Source organism: Eurytemora carolleeae, unplaced genomic scaffold (assembly GCF_000591075.1).
Source record: "Eurytemora carolleeae unplaced genomic scaffold, Eaff_2.0 scaffold2140, whole genome shotgun sequence".
Classification (NCBI taxonomy): Eukaryota; Metazoa; Arthropoda; class Copepoda; order Calanoida; family Temoridae; genus Eurytemora; species Eurytemora carolleeae.
In genome coordinates this window covers 892-28,784 of record NW_019398026.1, presented here as the reverse complement: position 1 = coordinate 28,784, position 27,893 = coordinate 892, and the positions used below count along the sequence as shown (strand labels likewise).

At 32.4% G+C, this 27,893-nt stretch overlaps 3 protein-coding genes across 6 annotated transcripts; 2 read left to right on the top strand and 1 right to left on the bottom strand.

Annotated features, from left to right (window-relative positions):
- Positions 1-6,699: 6,699 nt before the first annotated feature.
- LOC111716654 (uncharacterized PPE family protein PPE62) lies at positions 6,700-12,860 on the bottom strand. Of its 2 annotated transcripts, none has more exons than XM_023492137.1 (10): positions 12,842-12,860; positions 12,320-12,435; positions 12,004-12,076; positions 10,739-10,824; positions 10,165-10,236; positions 9,444-9,825; positions 9,246-9,309; positions 8,605-8,685; positions 7,639-7,749; positions 6,700-6,785 (listed from the first exon to the last, which is right to left on the bottom strand). In XM_023492137.1, the coding sequence occupies exons 2-10, from the start codon at positions 12,431-12,433 to the stop codon at positions 6,734-6,736; spliced, it is 1,035 nt and encodes a 344-aa protein (XP_023347905.1). In that variant the 5' UTR covers positions 12,434-12,435; positions 12,842-12,860; the 3' UTR covers positions 6,700-6,733. The 2 variants fall into 2 exon arrangements, with proteins under 2 accessions (XP_023347905.1, XP_023347906.1); XM_023492138.1 differs by lacking the exon at positions 12,842-12,860 and adding an exon at positions 12,514-12,611.
- Positions 12,861-14,833: 1,973 nt separating this feature from the next.
- On the top strand, positions 14,834-19,151 carry LOC111716655 (uncharacterized). Its single transcript, XM_023492139.1, has 4 exons — positions 14,834-14,915; positions 16,258-16,352; positions 16,814-16,858; positions 18,364-19,151. Exons 2-4 carry the CDS (start codon positions 16,271-16,273, stop codon positions 19,065-19,067), a joined length of 831 nt encoding a protein of 276 aa, XP_023347907.1. The 5' UTR covers positions 14,834-14,915; positions 16,258-16,270; the 3' UTR covers positions 19,068-19,151.
- Positions 19,152-22,871: 3,720 nt separating this feature from the next.
- LOC111716653 (cell wall protein TIR3) lies at positions 22,872-26,060 on the top strand. Of its 3 annotated transcripts, XM_023492133.1 has the most exons (5): positions 22,872-22,956; positions 23,111-23,205; positions 24,214-24,222; positions 24,346-24,390; positions 25,058-26,060. In XM_023492133.1, exons 2-5 carry the CDS (start codon positions 23,124-23,126, stop codon positions 26,005-26,007), a joined length of 1,086 nt encoding a protein of 361 aa, XP_023347901.1. In that variant the 5' UTR covers positions 22,872-22,956; positions 23,111-23,123; the 3' UTR covers positions 26,008-26,060. The 3 variants fall into 3 exon arrangements, with proteins under 3 accessions (XP_023347901.1, XP_023347902.1, XP_023347903.1); XM_023492134.1 differs by lacking the exon at positions 24,214-24,222; XM_023492135.1 differs by lacking the exons at positions 24,214-24,222; positions 24,346-24,390.
- The last annotated feature ends 1,833 nt before the right edge of the window (positions 26,061-27,893 follow it).

Here is a 27,893-nt window from a genome sequence, read left to right as displayed (position 1 = left end):
AATGTTTAAATGTTTAAACATATGGCTGAAGGATTACAAAATTAAAACCTGGAACCACTCGACACTCGCAAGTACAGCGGGCCCCAAAATACATGACGGTTGAGAGACGACTTTAAGTAACTGTACGCGTAAGTTTAAGTGACCCTCTATGCAAAGATGACAAAGCCCGATTCACAATGGTACCCATAAAAACTTTGTCTGATCAAGTATGAATTAGATATCATGTTTATAAATTTGGAATAGATATGATTATTTTAAATTGTTATTTGCGCATTTCTACTGCAGGAACACATATAGAAATGTTCCAAGTTAAACCTAGGAAAACGATCATATCTTCCAAATTATTGATCAGATAAATGCTTCAATGTTACCTTTGTATATTGTACATTGAAGGTCACATGAAATAACGCTTACAGTCCTTTTAAAAAAGCTTTTCAGGAGATTACAATTGTGGATGATTAATTTGGTGTACTGTACTGTTTCGTAAAGTATATATGTACTGTACTGTTTCGTAAAGTATATATGTACTGTACTGTTTCGTAAAGTATATATGTTCAATAAAGCTAGGCTCTAACCGCCGAATATATATATACGTTCAATACAGCTAGGCTCTAACCGCCGAATATATATATGTTCAATACAGCTATAGGCTCTAACCGCCGAATATATAAATGTTCAACAGCTAGGCTTAAACCGCCGAATATATAAATGTTCAACAGCTAGGCTCTAACAGCCGAATATATATATATGTTCAATACAGCTAGGCTCTAACCGCCGAATATATATATATGTTCAATACAGCTAGGCTCTAACCGCCGAATATATATATATGTTCAATACAGCTATAGGCTCTAACCGCCGAATATATAAATGTTCAATACAGCTAGGCTCTAACCGCCGAATATATATATATGTTCAATACAGCTAGGCTCTAACCGCCGAATATATATATATGTTCAATACAGCTATAGGCTCTAACCGCCGAATATATAAATGTTCAACAGCTAGGCTCTAACCGCCGAATATATAAATGTTCAACAGCTAGGCTCTAACCGCCGAAAAGTCGGATCGACAATTGAATTGAACCGGAGCTTTCAGCGACACCACTTTGGAAATGAAGTTTTTAATTTTCATTCAAGCTTTATCCATCGATATCTATATTTCTAAGACGATCTTTCAATAAGGATTTGTGGGACACCCTGTATTTAGAAATATAGATCTAATCATTAAATATTTCAAGCCAACCTATATCCATGGATTTTCTATTGACAAACACGCAGAACTTTACAGAAAAGATATTTTCCTTTTAGATAACAGAACGACTTTAAATTTTGAATAACAAAAATCGCATATGTTCAACAAAATTTTTTTTATCAAATTTTTACGATTTTTTTAATTCGAAAGTTGGACTGCATAGATGTCTACAACATTATTCTGATCATGTTGAATCCTTTGCGTGAGGAGGATTAAAGCAGAGAGTGCTTTTTTGATAAAAAGAAACATTTTTAAAGGAATGGTAGATGTAATTTGCAGTGACCCTCTGCATTTACAATTCAATTCATAGAAAAAAATTTATTGTCCGAAGCCCCCAACCCCATAAAATAACTCATTCGCGTAACTGAAAATAAATCTGTATGTTGATTTTTGTAAAATTTCAGGTTTTCTCGGAATCTAAATTTTGTCTCATCGTAAAATTTTGTCCATTTTCATTCCGCGGCATTGTTTAAACTGATCTCTCTCCTAGGCATTCCTTCCGATAACATGCATTCTTAAGCTCATAGAAGAATTACTATTTACAGACGGAGTAGTTCAGGCATGCTTAAACTTATAGACTAATTACTATAATTACAGACCGAGTAGTTCAGACATGCTTAAGCTCATAGACTAATTACTATTTACAGACTGAGTAGTTCAGGCATTCTGAAACTAATAGATTAAGAACTTTATACAGACGGAGTAGTTCAGGCCTTCTTAAACTCATAGACTAATTACTAGTTACAGACGGAGTAGTTGAGGCATTCTTTAACTCATAGACTAATTACTAGTTACAGACGGAGTAGTTCAGACATTCTTAAACTCATAGATTAATTACTTTATACAGAATTACAGACGGAGTAGTTCAGGCATTCTTAAATTCATAGACTTATTAATTTCTACAGACGGATTAGAGAAGATAAGAGAAGAGAAGAGAAAGGAAGAGATGAGAAGAGAAGAAAATAAAAGATAAGATAAGATAAGATTAGATAAAATAAGATAAGAGAAGAGAAGAGAAGGAAAGGAATAAGAAGAGAATAGAAAAGAAGAGAAGAGAAGAAAATAAAAGATAAGATAAGATAAGATAAGATAAGAAAAGATAAGAGAACAGAAGAGAAGAGAAGAGAAGAGAAGGGAAGAGAAGAGAAGAGAAAAGAAGAGAAGAGAAGGAAAAGGATGAGAAGAGAATAGAAAAGAAGAGAAGAGAAGAAAATAAGAGATAAGATAAGCTAAGATAAGAAAAGATAAGAGAAGAGAAGAGAAGAGAAGGGAAGAGAAGAGAATAGAAAAGAATAGAAGAAAAGAGAAGAGAAGAGAAGAGAAGAGAAGAAAAGGGAAGAAAAGAGAAGTGAAGGGAAGAGATGAGAAGAGAAGAAAATAAAATAGAAGATAAGATAAAATTAGATAAGAGAAGAGAAGAGAAGAGAAGAAAAGAGAAGAAAATAAAAGATTAGAGAAGAGAAGAGAAGAGGAGAAGAGAAGAGAAGAGAAGAGAATAGAAGAGAAGAGAAGAGAAAAGAAGAGAAGAAAATAAAAGATATCATAAGATAAGAGAAGAGAAGATAAGAAGAGAAGAGAAGAAAATGAAAGATAAGATAAGAGAAGATAAGAAGAGAAGAGAAGATAAGAAGAGAAGAGAAGATCCCGTCTCGATATTAAAGTTTAAGGATGTCTGAAATTTTATGTTTCGGTTTTTTTCGTGTATTTTCTAATTTGTTCACATGATTGAGGCTCATTTTTAAAGTAAATTTGTATTCCAAATTCATACCGTAACAATCATCACGCTTTTTTCAACTGAAAAACTAATGCTGGAAAAAGAGAAAGGATGTCAGCAAGAAAAAAGAGTAAAAAAATTTAATAGATTAAGAAAAAAGAAGAAAGGCATCAAGGTAAAAGAGAAAAGAGAAATAAGAAACAAAAAAGAGTAAAAAATGAAATAAATTGAGAAAAGTAAAAAGGAGAAGGATATCAAGGTAAAAGAGAAAGGAGAAACAAGAAACAAAAAAGAGTAAAAAAATAAAATAAACTAAGAAAAGAAAAAGAATAAAGATATCAAGGTAAAAGAGAAAGAAGAAACAAAACAAAAAATAAAGAAAAATGAAATAAATTGAGAAAAGTAAAAAGAAGAAAGGCGTCAAGGTAAAAGAGAAAGGAGAAATAAGACACAAAAAAGAGTAAAAAAATCGAATAAATTGAGAAAAGTAAAAAGAAGAAAGACAACAAGTTAAGAGATCAAGGAGAAACAAAAAACAAAATAAAAGAAATAAAAGAAGAGAGAAAGTATGAAGGAGAAGCATAATTGAATAGGATTGATTTCAATCTTTCTGTCTCAACGTCTTCACAAATCATATGAAGGGACTGGACCGTATAATCTAAAAGGGTAGAATTTCATAGACAAAATTTTTTTGACAGACATCGCAGTGTATGGCTCATAATTTAATTATTTTTGCTACCTCAAACAAATGTATTCAAAAGTTGTGGAAAAACTCGTTTTTAAAAAATTCGAATTAAAATGTTAATTAACGCTGAGTTCCAGAATATAAGAAATTACATTTCTTAATTATGAAAACAGTATTTAAAAGTTGAAAATTACAAGCACTTCTGCGGAAACAACATGAAATTATTAATAAGAAAAAAAAGCTTATCTCCATTATTCGTGGTCCGAGTCCCCAAGAATCGAACATGCCATGCTTCACATATGAAGGTATCCTTAAAAATTACGCCTAAAGTCCCTTTTTATCAGTGTATTGTAGTGTATTGTAGTGTATTGTAGTGTATGTAGTGTATTGTAGTGTATTGTAGTGTACTGTAGTGTATTGTAGTGTACTGTAGTGTATTGTAGTGTATTGTAGTGTATTGTAGTGTATTGTAGTGTATTGTAGTGTATTGTAGTGTATTGTAGTGTACTGTAATGTATGTAGTGTATTGTAGTGTATTGTAGTGTATTGTAGTGTACTGTAATGTATTATAGTGTATTGTAGTGTATTGTAGTGTATTGTAGTGTATGTAGTGTATTGTAGTGTATTGTAGTGTATTGTAGTGTATTGTAGTGTACTGTAGTGTATTGTAGTATATTGTAGTGTATATACCTAAATTTGTTTTTTATTAACTGCAATAGTACATTTCTAAGAAAGACAACTGATGTTTTTTTATAAAATGTCTGTGAACATTTTTTTCTCTATGATGTAATGTAATGTAAATAAATTGTAAACTTACTCCATCTATCGGAAAATTATATCACTAGATTATCATCATGTAGGATATCTATTCAATTGTTTTACATTTTTTGCGTACTCATTTTTCTTTCCTCTTTCTGTCAAACAGGGTTTCCACGAAACAGTAGACTCTCTTTTCGCGTTTTTGCGCGAAATTACTTTTTTTCACGAAATCTAGCATCATTTTCGTATCAATACGAAACAAGGTTTGCACGAAACTGCGCATTCATTCGAAATAAATATTTTTTTGCACGAAATTGCGGATGAATACAGATTAAAAGTCAAAATTGTGCCTGACCTAGCGCATGAATACGAAAATAGGTAATATTCCTCGACACAAATATGAGAAATTAACAAATTTCAAAATTGTATTCTTTCAAAGTTTGCTTTTATTACGGTACTTCAAACTTGACTTTGACAGAAAATATAAGCTTGAACGGTTTTTAAATTGTTCGTTATAACGAACGTTTTTTGGTTCGTTTGAACTTACAACTACTGTCAGATTCAAAATTTTGCATAGTTTTACCAATGGTCCCAAGGCCCAACTACTCTATTTAAACTACTATTTTGAATTGATAATATTTGTAATATTTGTATTGTTTTTGAAAAAAATTGGCATACTTTGACAAAAATTGATATCTATAAACTGTTCTTGTGATACCAATCTTGGCCTTTTTATTCGAATTTAAGTTTTGATTTAAGAAAAGTTTGCCTGTTACGAATAATGGTGAACATAGTTTGATTTTGTTTTTAGTCGGATGTTTGTAAAATTTGGAATTAAAAATCCAAAGTAATTAAAAGGAATTGAGTCTTTGCCACAAACTCTGATTTTCTAATTCCTATATCTGAGCAACCCAATGTTAACGCCATAACGTTGCAAAGATATATGAATTGGAACATTTGATTTTGTGGCAAAGACTCAGTTCCTTTATGAATATGCTTTTTATTATAGATTATCATTGTGAGTGAAAGTGTCAAAAATTGTAAAACTTTTACATTATGCAGGTGTAATATATTACCCTGGGCGTTATTTAACGTAACACCGAGATCTGTGTATATTAAAATGATGCTGGCATTCTTAAACATTTCCTTTAAACATGTTTAAAGTACACACCCTCTACTACCCGACAGAAGATAGATAGATACATTTTTCTTTTTTGCTCGAATGCCGCGAGCCATTCATGGCCTTGTTTTCCATCATTTGACCGATGATAGATAGATAGATACACAGTCACTTAGATCAATTTATATAAATTATGCAGAGCAAGATTAATGGTGCAGAATAGACGGATAGAGATATTGGATAGATTGGTGTATTGTATGGATAGATAGACATAATAGATCAGATAGATTGCATAGAAAACGTTTGAGTGGTGCGCCTCAAAGAAATTTGTTTTAGGCTATGCTGCTAGAAGGATAGGTGGATATAAGGATAGAAGGATTGTAGGATAGATGGATAGAAGGATAGAAGGATAGAAGAATAGAAGGATAGAAGGATAGGTGGATAGAAGAATAGAAGGATAGAAGGATAGAAGGATAGAAGGATAGAAGGATAGAAGGATAGAAAAATAGTAGGATATAGGATAGAAGGATAGAAGGATAAAAGATAGAAGGATAGAAGGATAGAAGGATAGAATTAGAAGGATAGAAAAATAGAAGGATAGAAGGATAGAAAGATGGTCCGATAGAATACAGTGAGACCTAAAAAGCTGTGAAGTAAAAAGATGACTTTTAGACTCAAGTTATGATTTTAAATATTTTAAATAACGTAACATGCACAGCAATTGTGAAGTAAACAGACCCATGTCCAGTAAATAAGTTGATTTTCTCGCTGCATATAAAAACTATTGCTTTATTACACCATCAATCATCATGCATACTTTTTAAAATCCATTACAAATGTCGGCTCCTATTCCTAAGCTTTCTGGGTCTTACTGCATATATTTTAGAATAAAGTTATTCACAATCAAATAATAATAATATATGAAAATAATTTTTTTTATTATTAAGAAAGTTAAAAGATTCACATTATAAAAACTTGGTAATTAAACATTTTTTAACTTAATTTTTTATTTAATTTCATTATTGCCATAATCTTTCAACCTGATGGTATAAACCTTTGATATCTCAAGCCTAGACTATTTGATCTAACAGAATTTTTAGTTTGTTGTATCAAAAGACTACGACACCGAGTTGCAAAGATATAGTTATTATAAAATTTGAGTTTTTGCCAAAAACTCAATTCCTTTAAAAAATATACACAATTATTTTTCTGGGGTTTGAGCAATTCTTCCAGTCAAAGCTGCCTCTGCGCACCTGAAAGAAATGAAATAGTAATCGTTTTTTTTATATGCAGGATTAGAAGACAGGGTGTCTCACTAAATATATACCAGTTGAGAGACAGCTTCAATATCGCTTTTAATAAAGCATTTTTCGAAATAAAAAAAATAAATGTATGAAACTAGAAAAATGTTGGATCGACGAACCGTGAATTGCAACTAAATTTTAAACCATAGAATACTCCGTTTAATGCATCATAAAAATAGTTAAGAGTAGTTCAATCAATGAATTAAGTAAAATACGTAAGCGTAAATCATGCAACTTCATTTGCATACAGTGATGACCAGAAAACAATGGAATAGAGAGACGACGTTATAGCAATACTTAAGCGTTTTAATGTTGCCACAAAGAATATTTTACTAGTAACTTAGCAAAGAACATTTTAAGTGAAAAGGGTCTATTTACACTGTAAAATGTCAAATGTTCTTTGAACTAGTTTAAGTCCTAATTTGAGTTTAAAAGTCGTCTTCTCATTTCAGAGTTTTCCGGTTATCAATGTAGTTGCAAATCCTTTGTCCGATCACTTGAATGATTGATTGATTAAGAATGTAGGAGTTTTTTTAGTTTATTCACAAAAATATATTCGAAATTGTAAGAAACTTTGCAAGCAAGCTGTTCTAGAATTTAAAAATATTTTTATTCATTTTACAATATTTTCGGATTAGATTAAGGTTCAACAAAGGGTACCCTGGTGAATCGGACCCACCACACTATAAATTGAAATAAAGTCTACGGCCCCTTTAAAATCAGAGCAGAATTTTTGTGCTCTTAAAAGGTCCAAAGATTTTATTAATAAAGACTCGCCCTGTTAATCTAGAAATGATCCTACCTATCGTTATCTGAAGAGGATTGATCTCCGCCGAATGAGAGTTGTCTCTTCCTCCTGTTCTCACAACCACATCCAAAATATTCATCATCTTTAGGTCTTCCCTTGCAGTCCCTAAATTTATGCGTTTAGAGCGAGGGCTGGGAACGTTCCAACTGTTTCTAGTCGTTCCGTTAACAATTAGTTCCAACCATTTAAAAAGAAAAATTTCAGGTAGCCCTTAATTTTACAGGTAAGAACGGAACATTTAGTTAGTTAACGATCTCAATTTTAATAAAGGTGTTAATGGAAAATTTTCAACAACTGTTAACTGCTCTAGCCGTTAATGTTACTGTTATTACAGAATGAACAGCTTTAATGGTTAATGAAATCATTAACGGCACAGTCGTTAATGGTATATTGCAGCGTTAACAGCGCGAAGCACCGGGTAAAAAAACAAAGGAGACAACATTTAAAAAATAAAATATGTAAAAAGAATTTTTATTTTTTCAAAAAGTTACATGCAATCTTAACCAGAATAAAACTAAGTTAACCATTTAAAAAAAAAATCCTTGTTGTTTTTGAAACATGTCTCAAATTTGAGCTGCGTCTCAAATTGAAGCCGTGGGCGTGGCTCAAATTCTCAGACCTTGCGATTTAAAACATTTGAAGATATTTGACTCAGGCTTGAGCTGTCATTGAGACTAATTTAATAATCAAGCTTAGGGATCTAATTTTTCCACGTAGTTTGTTATATCAAACCAGTTTAATATCATATTTGGCAGATTTTCATGGTTAAAATTGACGGATTCCGGTAATTGATTAGAATAAGACAACATTTGAATAATCTTATGTGTAAAATTAGTCTAAGTAAACTGCACAAATTTAGTTTTCATGCTTATTGGACTATTCAGCAGATTTATTGGTGTCACTGGAGTTGAAATAGCTAGGGATAGTTAGATAAGACCACCTCTTTTTGAATAAACCAACCTGGCAACAGTTCTAGAATTAGTAGTGCGGCATTGAAGTTGAGCATTGCAAGCATTGTATGACCAGGGGTTCTGTGGAAACCTAAGGAAGAAAATTATCTTATGATGGCTGTTGCAGTATATTGCAAATGCCTGCTTGCCCAGTTTACCCAAAGACTTTGCTTTGTGCACCATCTTTGAGTTTACAGCTAACAACACCTAGAAAACAGTTAAAGTGAAGGTTTTATTTGAGTTTCAACGATTGAGCCAAGGCCAACCACAAAAGACAGCTAGTTCAGAATTCTGCAAATGACCGCTAGCCCAGTACACTGCAAATACCGCTATCCTATATATACTGCAAACAACCACTAAAACAGCATGTATCACAACTGACCCACTAGCAAAGCATACCTTGTATGACCGCCTGTGGATTTTTATCGCTGAGGACCCTAATAAAACTTGGACTAACCAAGGCGAGTTGCATTCGGTTTCTTCTATTTGGAATTCAATTATGTCTATAATTCAATACTCAGCACACTGCAAATGAATGTTAGTCCAGTATGCTAAAAATGACAGCTAAGCAGCAGATTTCCCTGTGTATGAATTGTATGTGTTATTTCTACACCTTCCTTCTTCGAAGTTTTTACTAATTTAAGATTTTACCTTTTAGAGGGCTGAAGATCACCACATGTTCCCTCATATCCAGTTGTGTAGCACCAAAGACGACCTGTGAATAAATTGTAGTAAGATGTAGTTAAACTAGACAGGGCTGCTTAAATGTTCTTATAAATGTTTAAGCCAATTTTTTTTATGTATAGGAAATAATCTTTTGTTACAGCTGTGGAATTATGTTGTTTTTACCTGTACTGTCAGGAGTTCTACAGTTTCCTTGAATACGACCATTTGACTCAAAAAATATATCAGGTCGGCATTGACAGCCACATCCAGTATCCAGTCCGCCATTGTTGTTAAATCCACCATTGTTGAATCCACCATTGTTAAATCCGCCATTGTTGAATCCACCATTGTTGTTATTAAATCCACCATTGTTGAATCCCCCATTGTTGTTGTTGAATCCACCATTATTAAAACCGCCATTGTTGAATCCACCATTGTTGAATCCGCCATTATTAAACCCGCCATTGTTTCCAAAACTGTTTGTATTAAATCCTCCTCCGCAATTGTTGTTACCCCCGGGAAGAAAAAATCTTTCATTTACAGTATCATCTTCTTCATTATCTGCCTAAAATGTTCAAGTCTGGTCAAATTTTTCTGGGGAAAAGCAGTCCCAGTGGTTTGAAGCAAGAATTCAGTCGCAAAATATCATCCACTTTATCAAACACCCAAAGTTTCCCCTCTATTAAAGATAGCTTGGAACATGCAGTGCATAAAAAAAGTGCTTAAAAAGAGCCCCCAAACTTGCATTGGATTACCTGGATTCTCTTTGAAATTGAATCGTTAAAGTATAAATTGTTTTTTTTTTACTTTTGGCATCTTTTTGTATATGCTGATATACAATTCAAGAATTATTCCTGTATAATTATTTTAGGTGGGACACCATTGTATTTAGTTTGTAACTAACCTGTCGTTTTTTTCTTCGACCACAAGGGTTGTTACAGTTATTACCAAAAAATTTAGTGTTTGTTCCATCAGCCTGTAATTAATCATTATATTTTGTTTTGCAAATTTCATGTTTTTCTATGTTTATGTGGGGTCAAAAAGCTTTCATGCATTTATTGTTTGTTTTATATATTTATAGGTTTTCAGATATTTTACGGTTTTTAGGGTTTTCAGGGTGTTCAGGGTTTTCAGAGATTTCATGGGATACCAGGGATCTGAGGTAGCCTATTCAAGAGCATTCCAAAAAGGAATATATATTTATAAGCACAGTGCCGCAAATCTACGTTTTTACGAGTCAATTGCGAGATGGTAGCTTGCCTTCCCCCCTACTTTGTGAATTGCGAGATGGTAGCTTGCCTTCCCCCTACTTTGTGAATGAACTTTAAAAGAGGTTCAATAATTGGTGATACATTGAGGTGTGGCCCGCAGAACTATATCAGAGTCTAACTCCATTTTGAACCTTGACTAAAATTATACTTCTGGATGACAAGAGTGAAGTTCAAATCTACTCTAACTCAAGTATCTGTTTGCATAACCTGTCTTTTCCTTCTACCGCAAGGTATTTGAATGGCTCCAGTGAGAAGACCAGCTCCTCCTACTAAACCAGCTCCAAGTAAACCACCTGAAACCAGATTTAATGAATATATTGCGAGAAGTTATAGTTGAATCTATTCTAAGTAGTTCAACTACTTCTCCTATTCATAACATCTGGTTCCTGAACAATCACAAACATGTTTCAGGTAATCTAAATGAAGGAGTTCTCCACTCAGGAGTAGAAATGGACATGTTGGATTTTTTCATTTCATTAGTTCATCGTTCGTGAATGTTTCATTTAGTTGGTATTTTTTTCAATCATTCAAAAACAAATTATTTTGTTCGTTCTCAAAATTATTGTTCATTTTCCATCTATTTAGTTTGTTTTCTCATTGACAATCATTCAGAAAAATTGTTTAGTCATTAAAATCTTGAGGTAAGAAAAATCGCTCGTTAAGTAAAAAAACTATTTTTCCTAATCTTTCGGGGAATTTATTATTTTAGTAATATTTTTTTGAGGTTTGTTTGAATGATTTTAAATTCTTTTGTTTCCATTTTACTTAAGAAATGTCATTGGATTTTATGATTGAATTTCAAGAACTATATCAGTTAAAAATTGCAACATTTCATAATCAGAACAAAAACAGGACGGTCTCTCATTGTCCTCTGTTTTGTTATTTGTTAAAAAGATGTTGTTACTGTATATTTCTTACAGGGGGCGGAAACGTCATGTGTGTGTGTCTGTACCAAAAGAGTGTGCGTAAGGTTTACTGTACAAGTCTGCAAAGCAGTGCGACTGGCTTTCTCATGCCAGACCAACAGAGGCGCAACTAGGGGGGGGGGCGGCCGGGCGCGCGCCCTCCCCTAGCACCTGAGAGGGGGGGCGCGCCCCCCCCCTGCAGAATGAAAAGAAAAAGAATGGCGAAAATCAGTATCACAGGAATAAGAAAACCAATAGAGTTGTTGTTTTTATTATACTATAGTTAGTTTTAAAAAAATATTTTTATCTTTCTCAATTCTCAAGGCTAAAGGCTATCGTAAACATTTAATGTAAAAAAAAGTTCTGAACTGTATTTTATTTGTGTTGAGTTTATAGTACTCGTAGATATCAAACTTTGAATTCTTTTGGTAAAATATTCCAAGTTTGAAATATCAAATGTTACCATTACATAATAATATAATGCCCCCCCCTAGCAAAAGTCCTAGTTGCGCCTCTGCAGACCAATGCCATTTCTTTTCCTTTTATCACTGTTCCCTGATTTCTTACCATTGATAAGATTATCTGTCTCAGCGTTTCCACTCGTTATGCCAGGGATGATTCCGAGCAGTCTCGTATCCGTCTAAACACAATATATTTGAGAATTACTGAAAAGAAGACGATATTTATGAAGGAAATTTAGAAGACGACATTGATAAAGAAAATAATCAGTTTTTCACTGAACGTGACAATTGCGAGCCTGATTATCTTCCTCCTGCTCCTGCTTTGGTTTAGACCTAACCTGAGTATCTCCCTCCTGCTCCTACTCTGGTTTAGACCTAACCTGAGTATCTCCCTCCTGCTCCTGCTCTGGTTTAGACCTAACCTGAGTATCTCCCTCCTGCTCCTCCTCTGGTTTAGAGTCCCCGAAATTTATATCTTGAGAACTGACAAGAACTAGGCTCAACACTGCAAATAATGGAGCAACTGAGTTCCTCATTTCTAAACATAAAAAAATTATTAAAGATTGGAAATCCGACTCTTCCTTGATCCGAAGATTTAGAAATTAAAAGTTCCTTCCTGCGTTAACAGTATTTCTTCAAACACAGTCTAGTCCTATACTCTGCCCACCATTTTATTAAAAGAACACAGTCTTTAATTTTCTCGAAAAATATAGGTATTTCCTGTCTCTCTCTAGTCCATCTCCCCAATGGGTAATGAAAAATAAAGTTCTGGCACTATGTAATGAAAAAAGATGCTAGATTTCCCTTAAAAAAAACAAGCACAGATGAGTCGATAAAAGCCAAAAAGTCAACTGAACGATGTACGTACAATTGCACATTATCCAAAAAAAAAATTTAAAATAAAATTCAAAATAGAAAAACACTGAAAGCCTGTCAATACTCACTCTTACTTTATGAAGGCAAACAACTACTGCTGCAATAGTTTCTGGTTTCTTGACCAAGGAATTAATGATGGGCATCTTTATTCTTCGTTTTTTTCGCATGCATGGAATTTTGGCGTTCAAAGGGATTTTTACCTATTTAAAAACACACACTCTTATTTTTAAGATTAGAATCAGAATTTTTTGCGCTATTTTGCTTGAGGCATCGAAAAAGTCCACAACGTATTTATTATAAAACCAAGGTTTTTTTGCAGGAAACCAAAGCTTGTTTCTAAACATTCGATCTGACGCTTAGTGCCACACGTAAATATCACTTTTTGATCCTAAATGTAAGAACTATGTGTATTTTGAAATATGTGAACAATTAAGAGGCTCCACATCGCAAACATTCTGAGATGTTTATTAAATTTCAAAATATTATGGACGTTCTTGAAATATGCTTTTACTGAATTATTTAAATCTTGGGCTTGATAATGTAAGATGCAAGGCGAACTGCCCGACGTTGCCCGTGGAAAAAGAAATTTAGATTTTTGGCCTGTTGCTCACCGGGCACCCATGGGTTCCTCAAAAAATGTCAGCCCAAAAGCTAACATATATACATACAAATATATATAATCAAAGAGCTTTATTAGATAGAAAGATAAGGACAAAGCAAAAAATTGAAACAAAATTTGTTTAATCGTTTCATTTTATTAATTTTCATTATTTGAAATTTTTTAAAAAGAGCAAACTTATGTAGAAAACAATAATCATTATTTTAGAAATTAAACCTTATATATTTACAATCGAACCAAAACTCAATCCCCTTCTCTAAACATGGTTATGTGAAAAACTGGTTTGTTTTATAACATCTTGTAATTGCCAGAGACCAGACTGAGATTTACAGAATAAAGGCAGTGTTTTGCAAAAACATAAATATATCATTTTCACAAATATGATTTTGCATGATGCATGTTCATTGTTTAATTTTCATCTTTTTTTAAAGTTAAAAATTGCTACGCTAATAGTGCCAAAATTGTTAAAGGTATCAAAAGGGAAAAAGGCAGTGTTTTTTTTTCATTTCATAATAGATTTTTTTTCTTCTCAAAGGAAGCGTTCGCGAAAAATGAAAGGGGGGTATAGGCATTATAATGCGATAAAAAGCGCTTTTGATCGCTACTAATCTTACTTCTATCTGTTGCGTCTATGAGCAGAAAATTGTTAAAGACGTCTCATACCGAATAACTTAGTGTCCATACAAATTGAGAAAATTGCAACATACGACTTAATCCGTAAAAGAATCAACTTAATTTCAAACAAATCATTCAGATATTGCAACCTATAGTCATCGATTATCTTTCTCCACATTTGTATATAGTTTATATTTTATAATATTTTATTTTTTTAGAAAACGTTTTTAACGGATTTTTCAAACAAATCATTCAGATATTACAACCTATAGTCATCGATTATCTTTCGCCACATTTGTATATAGTTTATATTTTATAATATTTTATTTTTTTAAAAAACGTTTTTAACTGATTTCGAAAAATGTGAGTGGTTCGCGGCATTCTTAGATAGTTGCGCAAGCGACAAGAGAAATAATCAAATTCAAAACAAATTAATTAAAAAAATATTATAAAATATAAACTATATTCAAATTTGGCGAAAGATAATCGACGACTATAGGTTGTAATATCTTAATGATATTCGGTATGAGATTGAGACGTTTTTAACAATTTTCTCCTTATAGACGCAACAGATAGAAGTAAGATTAGTAAGATTTATTGCATTAGGCCTATACCCACTTTCATTTTTGGCAAACACTCCCTTTAAAAATAAATAAAAATTTTAATTATCAACTATCTTTTATTTTGAACTCAAAAGAATGCGTCGTATAAAAATTCGAAAGTTTATAATTTTGGGATAAAATTTTATCCATTTAAACAGTTTTATTTACAAAACAACAAATTGTTTGTAATTCTCTAATAAGGAAAATATTTTCTTAATTTGTTTATTTCTACTAATTAGCAATTTTTAATTTATCGATTAATTTAAATTGTATTCTGAGTAGGTACAGTGCTGCATCACTCATCAGGTATTATTAATTTTTTTAAAGTTTTATCGCCAACGTCAAATTAATCAAATAAAATTATTTTTCTTTCACTTGCATAAAATCATAACTAGGGGAGCTACGAGCATCGTTTTATAGAAATGTCCCATTTAAAATATCATTAAGTTCCTTCTTTTCTTAATAGTTTTTTCTCTATGTTTTACAAAATAATTCAAAAAATTTCTTAAAGTTTCAGTAGATTTTTTCTAACTGTTTGAGATTTTATTAAAACTCTTTCAAATATATATATTTCTTTAATTAATTAAAAACCTAAAAAAATATTTCTACCAAAAGTAATTTCCTCAGTCATTTTCGATATATTGATCACAACAATACGATTTCTTAAAATGTATTAAAAAAAGGTTTTTTTTTCTTAATTCAATTGTAATAAAAACAGAGTTTGGAAAAAGTTATAAAATAAAAAAGATTGTGAAAGTTTGAAGCCACGTCTCCAATGTCATATCAATTTTGCAGAAAGAAAAAAAACATTATTGATTTTAATGAGCTCAAAATAAAATAAATTAGCACATTCATTCAGTTCAAATTTCGCACTGAGCCATTAAATCCAAATTTGATTCTGATTCAGCCCATTAAATCTAGGGGGGGGGGGGGACTAAGTTCCGTTTATAAAACAGAGGTTTTCGAAAAATAACTGAAGAGTCCGTTAACGAACGAAAAAAACTGTTAATTTTTAAATCGTTAACAATTATAGCCTTTTTGGAAAAAAATTAAGGGCACATTTTTTTGCAAAAATTGCATGAAAAAAATTTAAGATGTATTTAAAGTTTTAAATGTCGTCTTCAGTCTTCAGTCTTCAGTCTTATTTATATGATGGAACTTTTAAAGATTTTTTTTTCAATTTTGTAACGGCTTGTGCAGTAAATTCAATTTGATAAACCGTTTTTCAAAACCAACCGGTAACGACGGAATAACTAACGGTAACTTTAAAAGCAAAACGGAAAATACCGTTAATGAAACAAGCAGTGGATAAAAAGTATGCAGCTGGCTGTCAGTGTCCTGTCATAAATGTAAATAAAATTGAATATTAAATTCTGTATATACTGTCGTCTCTGAAGTTTACAAATTTGAATAAACTATTTTTATTAGAAGGCTTGGATAGCAAAGATCTTTTGAAAGGAATTGAGACGTTGTCATGAACTCAAATTTTCTAATCCCTTTGATTATTTGATTATTCAAAGTTTAAAATATCTAAGGTCTTGGACATTTGGTTGCAAAGATATAGGGATTATACTATTAGAGTTTTGTGGCATAGAATCAATTCCTTTCTTTTTTAATGTTTTAATATTTATTGATTATATATATAGAGAGTTCTCTAAAGAATGGCGTCTATACTAATCTTGACACTGGTTTGTTTCCTGGCAGCAAATATGAATGCTAAAACATATTTGGTTAGAACTTCAGGTATAATATATTTAATACTAGACTTAGAGGGCGTGTAGCGCATTGATTTCTTTTAATGAAAAAAGGGTAATTTATTATAGAAATAAAATAATACATTTCAAGTAATCCCCGATTCACAACAGTTGCTGTTAGCATCCTTATTTCTGAGCAACAGTTGGGCAAATATCGTAGTTTTTATCTCAAAAAGGGTTGAATTCTGTAAATTACGTTCTTTGTCTCTTGCATTTTACAGAAGACAGAAAAAGGAAAAATTACTTTTAAGATAGAAAATAGCCTCCATATTTTTTGCTCAAAGGTTTCAAGAGCACTGTTATAATCGAGAGGAAGGTGACATTACCTGAGAGCATTTTTGCAGATTTATTTTTTTCTTGCAAAAAGGTTGTGAAAAGAATTTAAATTATGCATTTTTTGAAACTCTTTAAATCCGCCATCAAAAAAGATATTTTCAAATTCTTTTGCAGGGTTCAAGAAATTTGACAAACATGTCCCTGAGGTGTCTGATAAAGGTATTTTAGCTTTTAATTAGTTAATTTTTTTCTTTGTATTCAGTCGCCGTCGTATATATCAATACAATGAAAACACCTTTCTTTTTCAATTTTTGTTTTTTTTTTTCCAGGCTTTCAAGCAACATAAGAAACAAAGAGAAGCTGCCAATCAATAGATTCTCTTTGTTTACTTGTAAACTTGTAATTATTACAAAAAGCTTGCTTGAAATTAAAACTTAAATTGAAAATTCGTCTTTATTGTATTGATATAATTATAAATACCTCCACTGTACGTGTACATTAGGAAAATTAACTATTACAATTTACAATTTATTAGAATTATACAAGACTGTTTTATAACATGTTTCGTAAAATTGTAGTTTTGAAGATATAATCACAAAATGTTCAAAATAAGTCAAAATTTGCTTAAGGGATGTTTTTGAGACCTGAGGTATCTGCAAATGTCGTCGTTGCCAGATATTTAATTTTACTAAACGGTCACGTGAACAATAAACTTTCACATCACATGACTGATTCCAGTACAATAGGGATAATTATAATTAAGATTAAATCTTCTGAAATATTTCAAATTTTCTTCTCAAAGTTTATTTTTTTCCATTTGAAAACTTTTAAAAACAATTGAGCTAAGATATAAAAGCTTAATTCCGAGTAAACTCGGGCTTTAAAACGTTTATTTATGCTCAAGTTAAGACCAAGTTTTAGCGTTACTTGATTGTAGGTACAACCGACCTAAAAAGTACGATATTTTTATATTTTAAATCTTTGGAATTATCTGGTGAAACAAAATTGGCTATAGTTTATTTAAAAACGTTCTACAAATCATGAATATTTGTGAAGATTGAGGTTTCGAAATTTAAATTGAGTAAATCTGCCTTTTATCAGCTGATTGTGCAGACCACAATAAGAAAGCAGTTGCTAATTGGTCAAATCAGAACAAGAGATAGTCGTAGGTTTTGCGAACGAACAAAATTTTTGAAAACAAACAAAATTTGTCATGAACTTAATGGTGTCGTTCAGCAAACATTTTTTTTAAAATGAATGAACGATTTCACTGAACAAGCGATTTTACTGAACAAACAGTTTTACTGAACAAACAGTTTTACTGAACAAACAGTTTTACTGAACAAACGATTTTACCCTAGGATCGTTCAGTGAGAAAAAGAATGAAATAGATAAAAATAAACAACAGTTTAAAACAAATGAAATTATTTTTTGAACGTTTGATAAAAAAACAAAACAAAAAGAGTTGTTTATAAACAATGAACAAACAAAATGAAGAAAAAACGAACTCAACCATCTCTACCTTCCTAACCAATTAGAAGCCTTAAGGCAGGGGTTACTTCTAAAATGTCAGCTCTAGAAAGATTATATCAGCTTTTTAGTTTTTGAATGAGGAAAACAAACTTTTTTTTGTAAACATATTGAAAAAAACACTGTTGTATTTCACAAAGACTTTTTTTCCTTTGGAATGAAATTGCAAATATTAAATCATTTGTTTATTTTAGATAAAGTGAAAGGATCAGATTATGGATATGAACCTGGATATGCTTCTGAAGCAACTGAGCCAATTGGATATGCTTCTGAAGCAACTACCCAGCCAATTGGTTATGCTTCTGAAGCAACTACCGAGCCAATTGGATATGCTTCTGAAGCAACTACTGAGCCAATTGGTTATGCTTCTGAAGCAACTACTGAGCCAATTGGTTATGCTTCTGAAGCAACTACTGAGCCAATTGGTTATGCTTCTGAAGCAACTACTGAGCCAATTGGTTATGCTTCTGAAGCAACTACTGAGCCAATTGGTTATGCTTCTGAAGCAACTACTGAGCCAATTGGTTATGCTTCTGAAGCAACTACCGAGCCATTTGGATATGCTTCTGAAGTAACTACTGATCCAATTGGATATGCTTCTGAAGCAACTACCAAGCCAATTGGATATGCTTCTGAAGCAACTACTGAGCCAATTGGTTATGCTTCTGAAGCAACTACCGAGCCAATTGGATATGCCTCTGAAGCAACTACCGAGCCAATTGGATATGCTTCTGAAGCAACTACCCAGCCAATTGGTTATGCTTCTGAAGCAACTACTGAGCCAATTGGTTATGCTTCTGAAGCAACTACGGAGCCAATTGGATATGCCTCTGAAGCAACTCACTCATCTCTAACTTCAAAACCAATCAGAAGGCGTAAGGCCAGTCCTTTCCTTTAATTGTTAGCTCCGGAAATTATGTCAGTTTTTTAGTTTTTGAATGAGAAAACCAAACATTTTTTTATAAATATATTGAAAAAACACTGTTGTTTTTTACAAAGACTGCAAACTGAAATTACAAATATTCAATCATTTGTTTATCTTGGATAAAGTGAAAGGATCAGATAATGGATATGATATGGAGATAAACCCCTTAAATATATATATCAGAATTCCTCCAGTGGAATAATAAACCCCCTAAATATATATATGAGAATTCCTCCAGTGGAATTATAAACCCCCTAAATATATATATCAGAATCCCTCTAGTGGAATTATAAACCCCCTAAATATATATATCAGAATTCCTCCAGTGGAATTATAAACCCCCTAAACATATATATCAGAATTCCTCCAGTGGAATTATAAACCCCCTAAATATATATATCAGAATCCCTCTAGTGGAATTCTAAACCCCCTAAATATATATATCAGAATCCCTCCAGTGGAATTATAAACCCCCTAAATATATATATCAGAATTCCTCCAGTGGAATTATAAACCCCCTAAATATATATATGAGAATTCCTCCAGTGGAATTATAAATAACCCCCTAGATAGATATTTGAATCCCTTTAGTGGAATTATTAATTATATATTCATAGAGAAGGATTTCTGAATCCCTCCAGTGGAATTTTTAACCACCAGTAAGGATTACTGAATCTCACCAGTGGAATTATAAACTCCTGGAAAGATATCTGAATCCCTCCTGTGGAATTACACACCCCCAGGAGGAACCCCCTGGAAAGATATCTGAATCCCTCCACTGGAATGTAAATCACCCTGCGTAAAGTTTTAAATTGTGAAAAGCATTTTTTCCAACCCCTCAAGTGAATATAAAATCCCTCCGGTGGTCTCCAGGAGAATCGATATCTTACTACGAACTTCTTTGAGTCCTATGATAACAGAGTCTGGAAAAAGTTATAAAATATAAAAGATTGTGAATGTTTGAAGACACCTCTCCAATATCATATCAATTTTGAAGAAAAAAAAACATTATTGATTTTAATGAGCTCAAAATAAAATAAAATTTACACAAAAGAAAGGAGTAAAGATAGGTCCTAGAGAAAGTCCGGCCTCCAAGGTAGGAGTCAAGAAAACTCATTACAGTGAAGATAAAGCCTGCAACATGCTACATCTCAGTGATAAAAAGAGATTAGACATGGGGAAATCCTGCCTCAAGTACTTCATGTACATCTACAAGATCATCATCTGTAATGAATCCCGTACCTAAGTTAATGAAAACATTCAAGAACTTAAACTTGCTAAATCCAAGCTAGCCAAACCCTGTTGTTGTTGCTGAAAACTAATAGATTTAATAAATGTATAAGTTTCTGTTTGTTTAATAAAGTATTTGAGAAGCGAAGATTTGATGATACAAAAAATATATATCTATACTTCATATTTCATATTTTTATTCAACTACAAAGCACGAGATAATACAAATAAAAAAATCACAATTTACTATGTAGTTTGGACCCGCCTAACCAGAGTAGGTTGTTTTAATTGGTTGGCCCACTATAAACGAATGAGAATTGCAGATAAAAACAATGTACATTGTACATTTTAAACATAAGAATGATAATAAATCAGGTAAAAGGTAAGGAGGAGGTGAGGGAGTATAAAGAAAAGGGAGGATACTCAGCGTAAGGGTTGGAATAGAGGGTAACATAAGTTATTAGAATCATGTTTATGAACTACAGGGTGAAGAAGATAGTGAAGACTAAGTTTATCCACATGATACACCGTTTTTTTTTACAGATATAATTTGCATAACTATCTAAATAGATCTTGGCGACTTTTCTTTTAAACGATTTTGCAGATTTAGTTTCTTTAAGCTCTAATTCAATCGAATTCCATATTTTAGGAAATAGGGCAGAGGGAAAACATTCTAGGGTTTTAAAGAGAACTCGTTCAAGTTTATATGATTTTGTTCTATTTGGTTCAGCTAAAGAATTAAACATATCCTGGAAGGAAGCTGGAAGGTTTTCATAAAAGTATTTATGCATAAAAGATAAAACACCTAGTTTATATGTATCATCAAGATTTAGGAGTTCTAATCTGAAAAATATTGGATCTGAATGTGCCTTAAATGAACTATTATTTACTGCTCTAATTGCCCTTTTTTGCAAAGACTTGATTTTCTGTAGTTTAGCATTTTTTACGCCCCCCCATGTTATAATTCCATACTCAATATGTGGCCTTACAAGTGCATTATAGACTAGTAGACGAATGTTTAACGGTAAAGTGTTTTTAATCTGATTCAGAGCAAAAATTGAGCTAGCAATCTTATTGGAAACATGTTCAATTTGATAGTCCCAATTTAAAAATTCATCAATTTTGAGTCCAACAAATTTGAAATATTTATTTGTACAGTCAGTTCCTATTCTTTCTAGTATCTCATTTCCAATTTTTAATTTGCAGTTCTCAGGATCAAAATGCATATTTTTATTCCTAAATATCATAAACTTTGTTTTGGAAACATTTAGTGTTAAACGGTTTGCCTGAAACCATGCAGCTGCCTTTTTTAGTTCAAAGTTCGCATCAATTACTAAAGTTTCGATATGTGGAGATGATTTTAGAAAACTAGTGTCATCAGCAAATAGATTAGTAAAAAAAGACGTTGCTAAAGGCAAATCGTTTATGTATATGAGAAAAAGTAGGGGCCCAAGAACACTTCCCTGAGGAACACCACATAAAATTGTTTTTTCTTTAGAAAAAATACTTTTATTATAAAAAGTTGGTTGTCATGTCATAATGTTGTACATTAAATTCTGTATTGTCCTCTCTGCAGTTTCATAACCATGTATACTGGGACAGTAAAAAAGTGTGATTTACGGCGCCTGGTGAAAAAGTACGCGTACCTTTTTTTGTGCAACTCTCCTGTTTTGTGATTTTTCAAAATTTTTGCTAAAAAAAACCGCGAGCCTTTTTTCTCTCAAAATCAAAAGTTCAGAAAAGCAAAAATGTGTATATAATTTATTTCTATCAACATCTAACATTTTTTAAAGATTGAATCACAGACTCACAGAAAATTGGCGAAATTGTAATAAGAAAATTCGCAATTTTCAGTCCTGTTCTTATTTTTAAGGAAAAGTTGTCTTCAATGGTTCTTTAGGTTTCAACTGAACAGCATATATTTTTAACTTTAGAATATACTAGAAAGAAAGGAACTAGAGAATTCAAATATCTTTTCTTTAAAAATTAGACCAGAACTGAAAATTGCGAATTTTCTCATTACAGTTTATTACAATTTACTGTGATTCTGTGATCTAATCTTCAAAAATTTTAAATTTCGATAGATTCACCCTGTAAATATTAATGTGTTTCTATAACATGCATTTTTCAAAGGCTTTTCAAAAGTATAATTTTTAGATCTGTAGCTTAAGTCACAAAAAAAAGTATGAACTATTTTAGATATTTTTACACAGACCAGACTTTTGACTGCCCCGTGGCTGTACCCTACCCCATACATAAAAAAAATGTTTTTAAAATTAAATAATTCCTTAAAAGTAACAAAATGTTACGGTCATAGTGTCAAAAATGAGTGTACTAGGACAAAAAATACTGTAGGGGTGGGGAGCGCCCCCCAGCCTGTTCACGGTCAAAAAGGTTTTGATTAACAAGCGTTGAATAATATTTTGAAAGATCTTTTGATGATTTTGAAATGCCATGTCATCAATTCAAACAGTTTTTTTTTACAAAATAACAAATTGTTTACAATGATTAAATAAGAAAAATTTGTTTGTTTTTTCCTGCTAATCAGCAAATTTAAGTTTTCATTATTGATTAATTTAAAAGTTATTTTCTCTTGTTTTTCCACTGTTAGTGTGGAACAGTGCATTATCAGGTATTGTAGAGTTTTAAATTTCTAATATGCAATAATGCAACCATATAAATTTGCTTTCCTCATAAGGAATTGATGAACGACCAGATAACAAACTTGTAACAGTAATTTAGCAAAAATCATTAATTACCATGTTTTATTTTATGATTATATGTAGAGTTCTCTAAAGAATGGCATCTGCACTTATCTTTACAGTGGTTTGCTTCCTGGCAGCAAACGTGAATGCTAAAACATATTTGATTAAAACTACAGGTATATTCATTTTTCATCTCCCCTCTTGTTTAATGAATTTGAAGGTAATTTCAAGTGATCCTCCATTTTGAGAGTTGCATTTTCAATTCACAATGGTACTGAGCAACAATAAGAATGATATCCTCATGTTTCCATTTTAGAAAGTGTTGAATTTTGTAAATAACAATGTTTGTCTGCTGCATTTTACAACAAAAAACAATTAGAAAATATAAAGTTTAAATAGAAGAAGGAAGATACTTTAGGTTTCTTTGATTATACAAATGTTTAAATTGTGAATTGAACACGCCCCTTGTGGATTGTCACTTGAAATTACGTAAACCGCTAGGGAGGGAAGGCCAAGAAGCCAGGAACCCCGTGGAAAATCTCCGAACCCTGTGGAATGGTCTCCGAACCCCGTGGAGAGTCTCCGAACCCCGTGGAGGAGGTTTTTTGAAAAAAACGTTATCAAATATAAATATTACTTGTAAATTAGCAATAATTTTCCATTTTTCTCGACATATGGACTCAATAAATATAATAATCAAGTTAAAGAAATATTGCGTGTGTAGATATAATAATTACAGCGTAGGTCACTTTTAAAGGGGAGACAGTAAAAAATGATATTATGGAGTAAAACTGCCCTTTGATGACGGGAATTAAAAAAGTGGTGGACTACGTTAAAACATGTTATTGCATTTTCATGAAAAATATCATTGAAATACTAAAAATATTGTGCGTTGTTGCGTAGGTCCATTTTAAAGTTTAAGTTTAAAACAGGAATACAAAATAAACATATACTAGGGCCGTGAATAAGATCAAAATTGCATTTATTAGTAATACTTTTGTTTGATCCTGTGCCATATGTTGAAAAAAATTCAGAAATCATGCGATTTCCCCCAGAATAACACATTTTTTGCTCCTTACAGGGTTCGGAGATTTTCCACGGGGTTCGGAGACTGTTTCTGCAGAGTTTCGGAGACTTTTCCACGGGGTTCATGGCTGCTTGGCCTTCCCTCCCTCAAACCGCAGTCCCTTACGGTAATTATATTTTGTGGATTTTCTTGGTTTTCTTTCTTGCAAAATAAATGTTTTCTTTCTTGCTAAAAAAATTGTAAAGAAAAAAAATCATCACAAAAATTATTACTTTAAATTCTTTTGAAGGGTTGAAGAAATTCGACAAAAATGTCCCAGTGAGGTCTGATAAAGGTATTACTTTTAAGTGATACTTTCATTTCAATCGTTTTTCTTAGTATACATCACAGAAAATTACTATTAAAAATTATAAAAATTTGACAATTTTGAATTTACAAAATTTAAAAATGATTAAAACTTATAAATACAAAATTTCCATGAGCTACAAAAAAACTAATCAGTTTCTTTTCGACAGAAACAACATATTCATAATTAGTCCACAATACGTCTTTTATCCTGTTGTTTAGAAATCAAGTGCTGCAAATGTTGTCGTCACAAAAAAAATAAATGCTGAAATTTAATGAGAGGTTCTGCAAACAACTAATTTTTAAATCAATGGTTTCTTTATTTAAATTTTTTTTCCTCTGAAAGGAAACCGAAATATAATATAAAAAAGTGTTAAGTATTTTCCCAAAGGCGTTTTCTAAGGTTTACTTTCCAAGTGAGAATTTTCCAAGTGGTAACTTTCCAAATGCAGTGGAAGGCTGCAATGGGGGCCAAAGCGCTGCGCCTAGGATGGGCTAAGGGGCCAAGCGCTGCAGCTGGTATAAGACTTGAGAAGTTGCTGCTTGGGAAATTGCAATTTAGAAAGTTGCCACTTGGAAAAATACCTTTTGGAAGTTGCCGCTAGGAATTGCTTTGGGAAATTACCTTGCATTTAAAATGATTAGTTTACTTATAGATGAAGTAAAAGGATCAGATTATGGATTCCAGCCATATGCAATTCCTAATCCAGATGGTACTTATAAGATTATAAAGAAACCTGGATATGCTTCTGAAATAATTACTGCTCCTACTGGATATGCATCTGAATCAACAACTGCTCCAGCTGGATATGCTTCAGAATCAATAACTGCTCTAGCTGGGTATGCATCTGAACCAACAACTGCTCCAGCTGGATATGCATCTAAATCAACAACTGCTCCAGCCGGATATGCTTCAGAATCAACAACTGCTCCAGCCGGATATGCTTCAGAATCAACAAATGCTCCAGCTGAATATGCATCTGAATCAACAACTGCTCCAGTCGGATATGCCTCTGAAACAACAACTGCTAAAGCGGGATATGCTTCTGAATCAACTATGGCTCCAAGTGGATATAGTTCTAATAAAAATGAAGGAGATGATTACTTTATGTCACTAAACCTACATTTTCCCTCTGGTTTTAATTCTGCTACTGAATATTATGAAACTAAATATACTTCTGAATCAACAACTGCTCCAGCTGGATATGCGTCTGAATCAACAACTGCTCCTGCTGGGTATGCATCTGAAACAACATCTGCTCCAGCTGGGTATGCATCTGAATCAACAAATGCTCCAGTCGGATATGCCTCTGAAACAAAGATTGATAAAGTGGGATATGCTTCTGAATCAACTATGGCTCCTGCTGGGTATGCATCTGAATTAACAACTTCTCCTGCTGGGTATGCATCTGAATCAACAACTTCTCCTGCTGGGTATGCATCTGATTCAACGATTGGTAAAGTGGGATATTCTTCTAAATCAACTATGGCTCCAAGTGGATATAGTTCTGATAAAAAAGAAGGAGATGATTACTTTATCGAGACTACTCATCGAACCAGAAAATCTTCATCAAAAATTATGGATGAAAATTATTATGTAAACTAGTAGGATTACACCTATAGGAACCTAGATAAACTAAATAAAAAGTTCATACTTTGCTCTTAGTACCGTTTAAGATATAGTACCTTTAAAAATAAGAATAATTATTTACAATACACATTTTAAAATTTACATGAATTCGGAATTCATTTTGGGATGTTTCTAGGAATAAAGACATTAAGAATATTGATGATATAAAAAAAGGCTAGGGTATGTATCTGAATCAACAAAAGTAACTCCTCATTCAGCAAGAAAATCTTTGTCAAGAATTATGGAAAGGAACTGAGTTTTTTTCACAAACTCTAATTTTCTTACCCTTTTAGCTTAGACCTTTTGATCTTTTAAACTATGAACTCTGTTAGGTCACCAGAATTTAAGAGAATCAGCCGAGTCTACAATAATATTTTGAAGACATACATAAAATTATCCTTTTATCTGATTCAGGTTAAATAAAATTGAAGACTAATAGAAGAAAGAGATTTGATCGTAACAACCCAATCATGTCCTGGGGACAAACACATCTCTTTCTTCTATTAGTCTTCAATTTTATTTAACCTGAATCAGATAAAAGGATGATTTTATGTATGTCTTCAAAATATTATTGTAGACTCGGCTGATTCTCTTAAATTCTGTAATCTCCTATTTTGTTGTTATTAGAACTATATCCACTTGGAGCAGTAGTTGATTCAGAAGAATATCCCAATTTACCAGTCGTTGTATCAGAGGCATATCCGACTGGAGCATTTGTTGATTCAGATGCATACCCAGCTGGATCTATGAGTCTACAATAATATTTTGAAGACATACATAAAATCATCCTTTTATCTGATTCAGGTTAAATAAAATTGAAGACTAATAGAAGAAAGAGATTTGTTTGTCCCCAGGACATGATTGGGTTGTTACGATCAAATCTCGGAATTTTTTCTATTGCGAAAGTTTGGTGTTGTCTGGGTTTATATTGATCTACCAGGGGTTGTAATCTGGCAGCAAATTCATCCATTCACGCTTAATTCATACGGAGAAGAGGGTTCACAAGATTACAGTTGCCTACGGGCTTCTTAGGTAATTGGAAGGAATTCTTCTGATATACTGGATGAGGTCCAGGTGCCATTCAGACAGGAAACATCATACTCGTTGCTCCCAATTAATTGTAAGCCCGGATTGGATACCTCAAGGTACCTATAGCTGGCAACCATAGACTCTCCCTGCTTGTCCACCATTCCTCTCTTCATCATCATTCATCAATCCACTTAAAGATTCTTTCTTGTTGAGTAGAAAGCATGCACCCTTTCGCTGCGAGAGTTGTTGACAGCCCCCCTCTGTCCTCCTACATCCTGTAGTCATAACTGCTTACCCAGATGTCTGCTTCAGATGTTTTTGAAACCAGAGGTTTGTGTGGAGTACTGGAATCGAACCCGTGAACACCAGTCTGGACACCAATCTAGTTCCTGGCTGTGGACAAGTGTGCTTAACTTCAGTGATCTAACAAGAACTGGTGTTACTCACTCTCCACTCCACCCCACTATAATAATCAATTAGTATACAACAAAAATTGAAAATTTGAATAATTGATTAATGAATGAGCATCAAACCATACTTGAAATGAAGAGGAAGTTAATCGATTTAAAAACCAAGCTGCTATTTTTCCGGAAAAAAAGGTAAGACAAAATATTAGGGGGTTTCAAAGGCTTTTATTTACATATTAAAAGTTGGATTTTTATTTTTTTGTTATGGCAGGATTCCAATCAGGGGCAGATACAGGATTTAAGTGAGGGGAAAAATTTTTTGACTTAAAAGACTCAAAAAGAGTCAAAATTAATGACTAAAGACTAAAAAACTAGATTTTTAACTTTTCACACATTATAGTTTATTAAGACAGATATTTTTCCTGT